This window comes from Canis lupus, chromosome 11, assembly GCF_048164855.1.
Source record: "Canis lupus baileyi chromosome 11, mCanLup2.hap1, whole genome shotgun sequence".
NCBI classification, from domain to species: domain Eukaryota; kingdom Metazoa; phylum Chordata; class Mammalia; order Carnivora; family Canidae; genus Canis; species Canis lupus.
The window spans coordinates 9,923,096-9,936,845 of record NC_132848.1 but is presented as its reverse complement, the minus strand read 5'-3'; the positions used below and the strand labels follow the sequence as shown (position 1 = coordinate 9,936,845).

The 13,750-nt window shown below is 45.3% G+C and overlaps 1 protein-coding gene across 6 annotated transcripts in view; it reads right to left on the bottom strand.

The window, feature by feature from the left end:
- MSRB3 (methionine sulfoxide reductase B3) overlaps window positions 1-13,314 on the bottom strand; it is a 178,419-nt gene extending 165,105 nt beyond the window's left edge. Inside the window, exons 1-2 of one of the 6 annotated variants that reach the window (XM_072843140.1) lie at window positions 12,852-12,986; window positions 11,253-11,327 (exon numbers count right to left, since the gene is read on the bottom strand). Coding sequence is in view for 1 of the 6 variants with exons in the window: in XM_072843137.1 (XP_072699238.1) it covers window positions 12,852-13,299 (448 nt within the window). In the remaining 5 variants the exon portion in view is untranslated. Of the gene's footprint in view, window positions 1-1,209; window positions 1,282-11,252; window positions 11,328-11,394; window positions 11,570-12,493; window positions 12,545-12,851 lie in introns of those variants that run through there. The other 5 variants (XM_072843137.1, XM_072843139.1, XM_072843142.1 and 2 more) reach the window with 5 other exon arrangements.
- Window positions 13,315-13,750: the final 436 nt, after the last annotated feature.

Genomic DNA, 13,750 nt, shown 5'->3' with positions numbered 1-13,750 from the left:
TTGAAGGTTGCCTAAGACACTACCATCCAAGTGGAGATAATGTAGAGGCAAGTGATATACAGGACTGGGGCTTAGGAAACAGATCTGGTCTATGGGTAGATTTAGGGGGAGTTAATTTTATACAAATGGAACTGAAGCTGTGGAGTAAACTGGATTGCCTTGGAAAATACATACAATGAGAAAAGAAAATGTCAGAGCCCTGAGGAACTTCAACATTTTTTTCTTTTTTTTTAAATAATAAATTTATTTTTTTTATTGGTGTTCAATTTGCCAACATACAGAATAACACCCAGTGCTCATCCCGTCAAGTGCCCCCCTCAGTGCCCGTCACCCATTCACCCCCACTCCCCGTCCTCCTCCCCTTCCACCACCCCTAGTTCATTTCCCAGAGTTAGGAGTCTTCAACATTTATGAGTGAGCTGGAGGAGAAAGAATTAGCAAAGAAGACCAAGAAGGACCACCCGCCAAAGAAGAGAGAGGTCAAGGAAAGTGTTGTTCCAGAATAACAATGAGGATGATGATTGGGACAATGATAAGGATGTTGCTAGCAAACATTTACTGTGAATGAACTCTGGGGAAGACACTGTGCTAAGGAAACTACCTATATCATCTCATTTAATGATTACAACAATGTATGTGGTAGGTATAATAGTAATGCCATCCTACAAGTGAGGAAACTGAGGCACAGATAATTTAATGAATTTGCCTACAATCACATATGTAACAATACCAGTGTTACAAACCAAAAGAGTATTTCTAGGACTGAATTGTCAATGTATCAAATGTCCTGAAGATAGGAACCAAATTGTGTCCGTTCAGCTGAATGATACGGACACCATTAATGGCTCCGATCAAAGCAGTTTCAGTGGAATAGCACGGATGGTTCTTCCCATTTTCTTAGACCCTATATCCACTCCATCAGCAATCCATCAGTTTTGCCATCAGCACTCGGGTCCTAACCGTTACCAACTGAACTACCTTGGAATGGTTTTACCTGCTTCCATTTGGTCCCTACAATCCATTCACCACATGGCAGCCAGACTGACAATTTTAAAATGCAAATCAGATCTTATCACTGCTTCCTTAAAACCCCCTAATGGCTTCCATCACACAAATACTATCGAAGTTCCTCATTATGGTCTAAAAGCCCCATCTGATCTCATCACTCTCTTTACTCTCAACTCTAACCATCCTCCCTCCTTCTCCTACCACAAATGGTCTTCTCACTCATGGTCTTCTCACTCCTTCTATGACAGGCCATGCTAGTTCCAAAGTGGGAATGAAAGTCCCTAGTCTCTCTAGCTCATACTGCGTCCCCAGAGATTAGATGAGTTAGTGCCTGACATGTAACATGGGCTTAGCACCTATTTTTGGTTGGAGAGCAGATAGAGACAGCAAGGACATAAACAACTTGTAAAACAACTTGGTCACAGAGGATGATGGCAAGTGGAGTAGGCTTTCTGTTTATTTTTAAAGATAAGAGAAATTTGAGCATGTTTAAATAAAGGATATTAGGAGATTATCCAAGACCTTGGAAAGACTTGAAGACATCATGAACTCACAATGTAAGGGAAAAAATAATTAGGAAATTAATTGATTTTAGGAAAAAATTAAAGTTATACAAGAAAGTTACAGTAAAGGGATTTTACTCTCTATACTGAAGTTTTTTGTTCCGCAATTTGAGGGGTTGGGGAAAATCAGTAGTTTCCAATCACTATCAGGAACTTCCCTTTGTTTGATTCTTTTCCTTCATGATCATCCTTGGTTACTTTACACCGAAAGGAGGCTCTGATTAGCAATTACATATGTCTGATTAGTGAAATAATTACACCTAACAAATGCAACTTAGTTGGGAAAACCAAGGCTTATCAGGCAGATTAAGTGATCCATTTAAGATCACAGAAACACTTTTTTTTAATAGGACGCCATTGTCTAAAAATGAAGAAACTGATCCAAATTAGCACAGGAAATCAATGAAATCAATTCCAAACCATATACCAAAGTAAAAAAACAAAAATATTTTATAAGAATAATACAGAAGATATACTTTTTCCTTTTAATTTGGGGGGGGGGGAAGCAATAATAAATCCCAGAGAATTTTTAAAAACCTGCATGAAAAAAGTCAGGGTCTAACCATGAAGCAAATTAAACTGTAGCATGACTTTAAATAATTGGTGTTGTGCAGGAGAACCAACTTGATGATCACCCTAGGCTCATTCTTTTTTGAAAGTCACAAAAACACTTTAATACCTTAAAAAGTTAAATGGGAAAAACACAGAATTAAAAGAAAAGGCTACATAAGAGTCATAATACTGTTATGATTAGGAGCATAAACTCTGCGGCCAGACTGCCAAGATTTAAATCATAGCCATAGAAATTACTGAATGTCTTGCACCTCGGGCCCTAATCTCAATGTATGAGTTCTCCCAATAATATGCTACCTCCTTGATTAAGTTGTCATGAGCAAAAAAAAAAAAAAAAAAAGTTGTCATGAGCATTAAATAAGTTAATATAGGTAAAGAGTAAATACTTAGACTAGCGGGTGGCACAAATGGTAAATAGACTAGTAACATCTGTTGTATTTGCTATTATTATTATTATTATCATCATCACCATTACTATTATTACTCACTGTATTGGTGGTGAAGCTTAGAAGCAATGGGAAAAAATAGATTCGACTCCACAGAAAAACATAAGAACTCTAACATATAAATGTGAAAGAAGCAGAAATTTTTTAAAAAAAGAAGCAGAAATAAATAAAATGTAGAAAAACACAGACAATAAAACAAATGTTAATCTTTTAAAAATGAGTTGCATACACCAACATGGGTAACACAGATATAATGTAATGGGGGGGAACAAGTCCTAGGAGTTGAAGAGCAGATGACAATATTAGTAGAGGGTTCCAAAACATGCAAAAGTAAATAATAAAATATGTAGAGATAGATACATCTACGGTAAAACTATAAAAAAGAAAAGATAGAGTGGAAAGAAAAAGCAAGAATGTATATTAGTTATCATTTGTGTTAAGTGATTGTCACCATGACCGGAGATACTCTGAGGAGGGAGAAGGTATGAATGGAGGTCATGCAGGCAACGTTAACACTACTTCTGAAGCTGGGTAGGGGTATCTAGATTTTTTTAAATCATTCTTTATATCCTATGTATAGATGTTATATATTCTTTTTTGGGCATTGTGAAATATTTATAATAAAAAAGGACAAAAACTTAACAATGCATTTTATTTATTTATTTTTTTTTAACAATGCATTTTAAAGGCAAGAGATTTTTCTTCTACCTGTCTAATCAGTAAAGTTTATTTTTCTTTAAAGCTCAATGGAGAAGATTTTCTTCTTTAACGGTAAGAGCAAATTAACTAGTTTTAAGAATTAAATATATTTCTAGGATGGTCAAAAGTAAATTCTACTAGCAGTGTACCCGGATTAAAAGAGGACTATTCCCTGGGCAGCCCCAGTGGCTCAGCAGCTTAGCACCACCTTCAGTCCAGAGCGTGACCCTGGAGACCTGGGATCGAGTCCCATGTCAGGCTCCCTGCATGGGGCCTGCTTCTCCTTCTGCCTCTCTCTCAGTCTGTGTGTCTCTCATGAATAAATAAATAAAATCCTTTATAAAAAAAAAAAAGAGGACTATTCCCATCTGAGATACATCATCAAGCCTAAATATGCAATTCTTAGCTGTTTATTTAGGTCAACCAACATTGTTTCTCCTGCTTAATGCCATCACTTCAAATGGGATAGTTAATACGATGCTTCTAATACACTGTAATCTATCCTCTAAATAAGTACTGAATCTTTAAAAGGGTTATATAACTTGGCTTATGGATCAAATTACTGAGCACATTAAGCTACAAAGCTCAAACATAAGATCTTAGTCACAGAATAACATTTATACGTAGTTTCCCAAAGAAACAACTTGAACCAAATATAACAAGAGAAGACAACTTTGTATAATTTATTAATCATATCATTTCCATTAAAAACTGTGAAAGCTACTTGGAGACTTTTAGACAGCCCACAGACCATAGAATCTGCAAGCAAAAACATCAGGTATTACTCAGTCCAATTGGTTCAGTTTGCTGATGCGAAAACTGAGGCACAGAGAGTGTAAATGCTTCGGGCAAGAACAGGACCAGGAAAACCCAGTCCTCGAATTTGCTCTCCAATGTTCTTTTCATCGCACTCCATCCTTTGCATCATGAAAGGATGCAAATGTACTCATGAGCCTGCAATTCTCCCACTGGCTCTGCAAACTGGTACACATCCCCTGCCTTGGACCAGGCTCTTCCTGGCTCCCTACAGTGACCTCACTAGATGGAATATTCACACACCAAGATATCGGGAAGGACTTCAGTATAAGCACCTTTTCATTCTCAGTTACAGTGAGACAAGGGCTCCCAGACTACCTGCGGTCCCTCAACTGCTGTCCTACCTAATGGACTGTGTACAGGGAGGTATGACCCTACCTTTTTTTCCTTAGACACCACTACTGTAAGATAAATATCCACCAGTAATGGTCACCTTAGATTTCTCCTAACCCCAACCATGCCCAGATTCAACCAAACATAAATAAGAGAAATGAAAGCACAAACATAAAATTCAGGACTCTGATTTATACCAAAGTTGTCCTGATATCTTTTAAAGACTCTTTAACATGTAGTACAGGCTTATTTTTGGTGCTGTCTTAAATTTCACATATGTACTGAGGGATTGGTTGGTTTGGTTTGGTTTGCAGGGTTGGGCTTTTCTTTTTTCTTTTTTTTTTCCTTTAAATAAAATAAACTGACCCAAGAAACCACAAAGATTCACTGTGTAATTTACTGTAATAGAAGATGGTTATGCCATGACAGAGACCGCCATAGGTATGTACTTATATACAAATTACCTACTACGTTTCATCCTAAAAAACAGGAGAATGGCCCTAAGAATGATGCTTATATACCTGAAAATATAATTTTAAAAAAGCATTCATATACTAGTCCCTGAGACTGCTTAACAGCCCAGTCTTAGCATAAAGTACATTGCCTGGCATGAAACAGGCAACTGCTCTTCCAAGAGGATATTGAGAAGGAACTTTCTTGTCATTCTAAAATTTCAACCATAGCTCAGATTTTCAAACAAAACTCTCCTCCACATTCTAAAGTGAGATGACAACGAGCCACTGAAAACTGACACCAGAACCTCCCTGAGAGTATCCACAAAGCAAGAAATCAAGCTATCTATAGGCTCCATAAGCCATAATTTCCACATATACGTACTTTCTGAACGTCAGAATGCTTTTATATTAAAAAAAAAACTCATTTAAGATTTTTATAATGGCGGGATCCCTGGGTGGCGCAGCAGTTTAGCGCCTGCCTTCGGCCCAGGGCGCGATCCTGGAGACCCGGGATCGAATCCCACGTCGGGCTCCCGGTGCATGGAGCCTGCTTCTCCCTCTGCTTATGTCTCTGCCTCTCTCTCTCTCTCTCTCTCTCTCTCTGTGTGACTATCATAGATAAATAAAAATTTTTAAAAAAGATTTTTATAATGGCTTTTTGCTATTATGTATTTTCTCAGCCAACAGCTACTAAAAGCACAACTACTAGCATCTGGGAGGGTTCTTTTTTTTTTAATCAAGGTAGAAATTATTCTTAATACTCCATACTAAACATAAACATGCCATTTCAGACACATGTTATGAAGAGTATACTATTCTTAGAAACAGAATCAGGATATCCTGTTGGCCAGGAAGCAGGCCCTGAGAGCACATTTCTTACACCAGCACTATTTCTCTATTTCACCTGCATTCATCTCCATATTTTACCAACCTCTGCAGTTTATGCAAATAAAGCCTTCTCAATGAAGTAAATTCCCTCTGCTTTCCTTCAGAAAAGACAGGTACCAGGAAATTGGCAGTTTCCTGTAACCAGCACTCTGCTGGGTAACCCAGTCATACAGATGCCAGGTAACAATGCTGCTCCAGGCTACCATGGCCCAGAGTCACAGATCAGGGTATGCCAGGTGGCCAACTCAAGTGTTCAAGAAACTTGCAGGCAATGCTTGAAGAGATAAGAAAAACAAGGCATTCTGTAAGGAAGAGGTAGTGATGAGATTTATTATAAATTTTTTAAATCATAGATTAGGAAATTGTCAATAATTATTTTAGGGATAAGAACTTGACCATGGCAGGGGCGCCTGGGTGGCTCAGTGGGTTAAGCGTCCGCTTCCGGCTCAGGTCATGATCCCGAGGTCCTGGGATCAAGCCCCACACCTGGTTCCCGACTCAGCAGGGGGTCTGCTTCTCCCTCTGCCTCACCCCCCTCTCAAATAAATAAATAAAATACTTTAAAAAAGAAAGAAAGAAAAAGAACAAACTTGACCATGGCAATAAAAAAGTACACACAGAGGACCAAAAAAAAAAAAAAAAAAGCCATCTGGTGGGAATGGCTTCATGTTCTTGGAGAAGATGAAGGGAGGAGTGAGGACAAAACAGAGTAAAATGTGTGTTCAAAGCTAAATGAACCCCTTGTAGGAAGCTCAGGGTACAGAGAAAAGCAAGGCCTGGTGATGACGAAGACAATGAAGGCGCTAGTCCTTTATCTTAAGAGATATTCGCCACCGAAGAGGTTAAGACAGGAAGTACCAGCAACAATTTTGCAGTTTGGGAAGGTCTTTCCAAAGGATCCTTTGCTCAAGGCTTCCTACGTGCTATTTGCGGAGTGAGTACATGCGGTGTCCCCTAAACAAGGAAAGCTCGGGGACAGAAAGCCATACACTGACTGGCCATCGTTCAAAGCCACATGGAGCTGCATCTTCTGGATGATCACACTTTTCCTGTGTCCTTCCTCTTCCTCCAGTCAACAAGTGTTTTGTTTTCTTCTCCCCTTTAGTTTTAGGCTTCCTTACTCATCCGCGTTTTACTCCAGCCCCCCATCCCTCCAAGTCACAGCCTCACATTTCTGGCTACACATCTCCACATGAAGGTTCGACCAGCACCTCAAATGCAAGAGATCTCTAAAACAAAACTCATTTTTTTTACCTCCACCCACAAACCTGCTGAGTTCACATTCTCGCAAACGCCCAGGCTTAACATCTTCCCATCATCTTTTAGTCATCCCTCTCTTTCTCTATCTTCAATTACTTGTTTGTTTCTATGCTGTCTTCCTCAGCAACACTCCTCCAATCCCAGTGCCACCACCCTCGTTCAGGTCCTCATTCTCTAAGAAATCTCTTTTAACCTTTCTTTATTAATCCAATGGTTTCTTTCCCAATTTGACTCATCCTCTGAATTATTAGATAATATATCTTATAATCCAATCCTGATTTTGAGGACTCAAAAAAAATTCAATCTCATAATTTACTAACCCAGTCCAAATTTCCTAGCCTGGTACTGAAAGCCCTCCATGTTCTAAGCCAAACTTAATTTTCCATCTTTATACTTTACCTTCCCACGATTCCCCTTCATATATGCGCCAATGTTTTCCTATACCTGCCCCCTCTATCTGATCTGGTAAATATTGGAGGCTCAACACAAGTCGATTTCCTTCCATATCAGTTTGCTATACTTTCCTTCCCTATCCATCTCAGTTGGTAGGAAAAGATCCCATCATCTACATATTTGATCATCACAATAGAACTAGAATTTTCATGGTAAAGCCTGTAATATCTAGAAAACAGACAAGGACTAAGAAAGAAGAGCAATATGACTGAGCTTCAATGTCTGAAGGAGAAGGCAGTGACAAGCAGGATACCATACAAGCTTCAGAACATCTGAAAAAGCTGGAATCATCATGCCTGGGATGATGGATGCTAACAGCTTATGTGAATTCTTCTAGATGATTCACTGGTCTAATAGAACCTATAGTCCAGTGAGGATGAATACATGCAAGATGGTAAAATCATGCTCCAATCACGGTACAGAATGTCTTGGAAACAAAAGAAATGACAAATTCTAAGAGGTGGAGAAAGCTTCGCAAACGACCATGAGGTGGAGACCCGAAGGCCAAGTTAGGAGAGAAAAACAATCCAGGCGGCCGAAGTGGTCTAAGGGAAAGGGAGAGATGGGAAATACTAAACCTGGGTGAGAAACAGGAAAATAACTAAGGAACTCCCTCAACTACTACTATTTTGAATGTCTGCAGTTATCACTTAAATAGTTGTAATGAATTCACCCTTAAGCTATTTGAGCCCAGCATTTTAATTCAGTGAATTCCTGAAAATATGCAGACAATTATCTACAGGATGGATCAACTGTTATTAAACAGGATCTTTCACAAGTCAGGTGGATGCCAAGCTGTGCCGTAATTCCTAAATGTGGTGCTACCCTCCGTTCACTCCCCCAAGGCTCCTCCTCTTCAGCATTCCTGCCTCTGTCTGAATGAACTGCTCTAACATCCCAGGATCCCACTGAAGGTGGCATACTCGTTTCTACACATACTGCAATCAAAAGAAAATTATACCTTTTAAGAACTAATAACCCCATAGTACAAAATGTAAAAATGCAAAATCAAACCACACAAATGTCTGCAACACGTACTACAAAGAACTCCAGAATTAGAAGAAATCTTAGGGAAAATCTATATCAACAATGTGACCCAACCTATGTCTAACAGGTTCTATCTCTCAGGAATTTAGATTCCAGCCTCGATGATTTAGTCTTTCCCTGTGAACCGAGGGACACATAAATATTCAAGAGCTGCTGAGCAGTCAAATTCAACCAGGAACACAGGAAAGCAGGAAAAAAATGGTCAGCAAAGAATGGACAATGAAGCAAAGAAAGGCCAAGAGGAGAGAGGGAAAGTTCCAGGTTTTCCAGTCCCTAGTCCCTAATAAGGTCTGTCTGCACTTAGCTTCCATCGAATACCTCTCTTTCGTTTTCCTAAAACTAGTTCAAGTTCATTTCTGTTACTTACAACAGAAGCTTAAAAGAGGCAATAACCAAATCCTCCATAAAGTCAATTGGTTGATTTATTGCTGGCCTACCTTTCCTACAATTTTATTCTTTCCTTGCTTTTCTTTAAAAGCCATAAAGACAACTTTGGTCTGCTATGGAGAAAACATGTAAACAAGGATCCAGGATCATGCTGAGAATTTTAACAGAAAAAACAACTGTGCCCACAAAGGAGAAAATATCGGAATTTTCAAAGTAAAGTCTTGAAATATCTATCTGTATAGCAATCACAGATGCTAACAACTGGCAAATTAAACAGAGATCCGATTACCCTCCTATTCAAACTCAATTTAATTCTGAATAGACCAGATGGGTAGGTCCAAGTATGATCAATAGGGCATTTTGTAGGAATGTAGGGCGTTTCATCTGGAATGCCCCCAAATAACTAGCCACAGCCTCCCAACCACAGAAAGGTTTGGGTGCTCTACTGTGGTATCCCTAACCAAGACACAAATTCCAGAACTGAATACCAAACCATTTTAGGGCCTGGGCTTAACTGTCCCCAAACAACAGTTGGACATTTACCCTATGACATAACCAGCACTTTCTGCTGTTAGATCAGGGTAAGAGAAAGTAGCAGAAGCTTAGTATCACAGAACTCTGTCAACGTGTGTGCATCTGTGCGCATGTGCCAAGTATCAAGATGTTCCACAAGCTGGATCCACACCAATCAGATCTGACCACAAGAAGACCAGTTGAACACGTATAGCAAGTCAGAGCTGACAATCTGAAGTTTGAATCAATGTAGTGTGGGTAGCTCTGCAGGATCATATAAACAAAAACAATATTACAGTATCTGGAGTTAGAAGGGACATGGAGATTATGTTCAACTTCATCAGTTTACAGAAAAGGAAGTTAAACATCTGAGCCAAATTCATCAACCAATCCCCAACTATGGTAAGGAACACAGGTGAGATAAAAATCAAAAAACTGTGACCAGATAATAGAGCCAAAATGTATTATTGCCTGAAGTTCCTCTTTAATGGCTGAAATTTTAAAAGGATAAATGTATTAGAAAATGTAGGGGAAAAAAATCTATGAAGCTACTGCTGGGATCTTTTTTGGATATTCTTGTTACTTGAGTTTAGCAAAATAGTTAAGATTTCTGACCTAATGGGTTAACATTTTAGTTAAAATTTTAGAACAAGCACCTTTAAAACCTAAGTTTGATTCAAAACCTAAATGATGCTGTATGTTTGCAACTTTGGCAGACAGGCGGTTAGGCACTCTGACAAAATTCTATACGGCAGAGAGCTACTGACTTTAATATAAAAAAATTCCAGACGTTCACATAGGGCCCTAATAAAAGTCATCAGAAATTAGACTTATAGGTCAGCTGGGACCAAAATTAAAAAAGTGAATGTTTAAATGATCCAAATATACACTTGGTGTTCAAAATTGCTGGCAAGGGGCCACAGCACAGTGGATTTTGGTCTTCAAGGGCTGCTTTACCACAAGAATTAGGTAAGTCAACACATCACTGAAGAAATTAAAAAAAGAAAGAAAGAAACATATATTCCCCGGCAGTACAATCCACTCTTTATCGTGCAGCACAGTATTTTCTAGAAGACTACTAATAAAATGTGCAGTTAGAACCTGTTGTATTTCCCAAGAAGTACTATTAAAGATACTCCTAAAACATGAATCCATAAAAAGGTCTTTCTGAAAAACAGTCCCAGTCAGAAGCAAACATGAAATGGATATCATTACTTAATATTTATAAACTGCACATTTAAAAAGGCTAAACATTTTTTAAATTTCCCATTAATCTAAATTGGCAATGTTAGAAGTTACACGAATCCTAAAGACATTTTTACAGACAAACTATATTTTAAAGTCTGTTTTGAAAGAAAACAAAAAAGTCTATTTTGCCAGCAAGGCTGCAAATGGAAATAAGAGAAAGAGAAGAGAGTTCTGAATATAATCCATGCTTAATAGAGTCAGTTTGCGGCTAATTTCTCAGTCCTAATTGCTAGCCATATCCGTGTTGACAGTTCAGCCTACTAGGGGCAAAAACAAAAGCGAACTGAAGTTTCCTTATCTCAACTGAGGAATGATCATTTTTGACCTTCCATTCCTGAAAACATTAAGCACCGAGAAGCTCTGATGGTAAGTTAGAGCCTCATCACGAATATCAAAGTCCGTGCAATTTCACATCGGCCTTAAACTCTACCTCCTTCATTTCAAATCATTGCTTTTTGTAATTGCCTGATGGGGGGGGATAAAAAAAACTTTTCCCTGATATTTTCCACATGATCTCAAGAAAAGGATCCTTAAAAATCATCCTGTGAAGACTTCCGAATTACCAGTCCTAAGCCAGGGCAGGCAGCGATGGCACCTTTCCTTCACATAGTTTTGACTTTAAATGGTCCAGTGTGAAACTTAAAAAAAAAAAAAAAACAGACTCAGATGCTTTTTTTCCGCTTCAAAGCAAAACAAAACTGGTACCTGACGAACTCGGGGTCCTGCTCGGGTTTGGCCTATTAAATACCAGCGGGGCCCGCGAGGGCGGCAGCCGGGCCCCCACCACGCGGGCCACTCGCCGGAGACCCGCGTCCCCGCGCCCCTGCGCTCCGGAGACCCCGCCCTTGCCCCCCGCGTCCCTGCCCCTGCTCCCCTGCGCCCCGGAGACCCCGCCTCTGCCCCCCGCGCCCCTGCACTTGCTCCCCTGCGCCCCGGAGACCCCGCCTCTGACCCCGCGCCCCTGCCCCTGCTCCCCTGCGCCCCGGAGACCCGGCTCTTGCCCCCCCAAGTCCCCGCCCCTGCCCCCTGCGCCCCTGCCCCTGCTCCCCTGCGCCCCGGAGACCCCGCCTCTGCCCCCTGCGCCCCTGCCCCTGCTCCCCTGCGCCCCGGAGACCCCGCCTCTGCCCCCCGCGCCCCTGCCCCTGCTCCCCTGCGCCCCGGAGACCCCGCCTCTGCCCCCCGCGCCCCTGCCCCTGCTCCCCTGCGCCCCGGAGACCCCGCCTCTGCCCCCCGCGCCCCTGCCCCTGCTCCCCTGCGCCCCGGAGACCCCGCCTCTGCCCCCCGCGCCCCTGCCCCTGCTCCCCTGCGCCCCGGAGACCCCGCCTCTGCCCCCCGCGCCCCTGCCCCTGCTCCCCTGCGCCCCGGAGACCCCGCCTCTGCCCCCCGCGCCCCTGCCCCTGCTCCCCTGCGCCCCGGAGACCCCGCCTCTGCCCCCCGCGCCCCTGCCCCTGCTCCCCTGCGCCCCGGAGACCCCGCCTCTGCCCCCCGCGCCCCTGCCCCTGCTCCCCTGCGCCCCGGAGACCCCGCCTCTGCCCCCCGCGCCCCTGCCCCTGCTCCCCTGCGCCCCGGAGACCCGGCTCTTGCCCCCCCAAGTCCCCGCCCCTGCCCCCTGCGCCCCTGCCCCTGCTCCCCTGCGCCCCGGAGACCCCGCCTCTGCCCCCCGCGCCCCTGCCCCTGTTCCCCTGCGCCCCGGAGACCCGGCTCTTGCCCCCCCAAGTCCCCGCCCCTGCCCCCTGCGCCCCGGAGACCCCGCCTCTGCCCCCGCCGCCCCCGCTCTCGCCCCCCGCGCCCCGGAGACCCCCACCCTGCGGGACGCGCGGGCCTGGCGGGCGCTTTCCCACGCGGAGCGGCCCGTTCCCGGATCGGGCACTTCGGCGGGGCCCCGGCGCTGCTCCCCCTCCCGGCGCTGCTCCCCCTCCCGGCGCTGCTCCCCCCCAGGCCGCTGCCCCCCCCCCCCCCCCCGCGCTGCTCGCCGCCCGGGGCGTCCCGCGGGCTCAGGTTCGCTCCGGGGACGGGATAAGGTGTCAGCGGGCGCCCCCGCCTCGGGGGACGGGGACGGAGCCGGCCTGACCCCCCCCCCCCCCCGGCGCTCCCCGCCGCGCCCCTGCCCGGCCCGCAGGAGGCCGGGGCCCGGGTCGCGGTCGCACGTCGCCGGGACTTACCTGCCTGCGCGCCTCCCCGCGCCGCGGCCGCGAGCAGCCAGAGGCAGAGGAGCGGCGAGAGGGGGCGCCGGGGGCTGCGCCGCGCGCTCATGGGAGGGCAGCGACCCGCCGTCCGCCGCCGCCTCCCTCCCTCCCTCCCTCCCTCCGCGGCTCGGGGCGACGGACGGGGCGGCGGGAGGCATGACGGGAAATTCCTGGGCACGGGCGGCCGCGTCCAAATATGAGCAAGAGCCTGGGAGCCCGCGAGGGAGCCCGCCGAGCGCCCGCCGCCCCCCTGCACCGCCGGCGCGGGACCGCGCAGGGGTCGGACAGACAGCGGGCGGGGACCCCACGCCCGGGGGCTTGGGTACGGACAGGATGAAGAGACCCGGCAAATGCTTGCGCGGGGGGTGCAGGGTGCAGGGGGGCTGCGGCGGGCCCGCCGGGTCTGCACCCTCGGGTGGGCCATCAGCACCCCACCTGCCGCCCAGCGCCGTCAGACACAAGATGCTTGCGCGGGGGGTGCAGGGTGCAGGGGGGCTGCGGCGGGCCCGCCGGGTCTGCACCACGAGCCACGGTGAGCCGTGAGCAGCCCGCCCGCCGCCGTCCCACACAGAACCGCCCCCTGCGTCCCGGGCGCGCCGCGTCTGGTTGGGGCGGAGGCCGCCCAACTTTTCGGGACACTTAAATGCTGCTGTTGAGACCCGTGGTCCTTCCCACCACCGACCTCCTTTCATCCCCTTCAGGTTTGCGTTTGCTGTAGCTTGTCTAAAAGGCCGTGTTGAAACGTATTCAAAAGGTGCTACTTGGGATGGCCAAGATGTCAGGCCCAGAGGTTCGATGACAGACCCAAGCCGCTAGTCCCCAATGAAACCTTCGCTTTCCAAGACAACGTAGTTTTGCCCTAATTACTATAATTT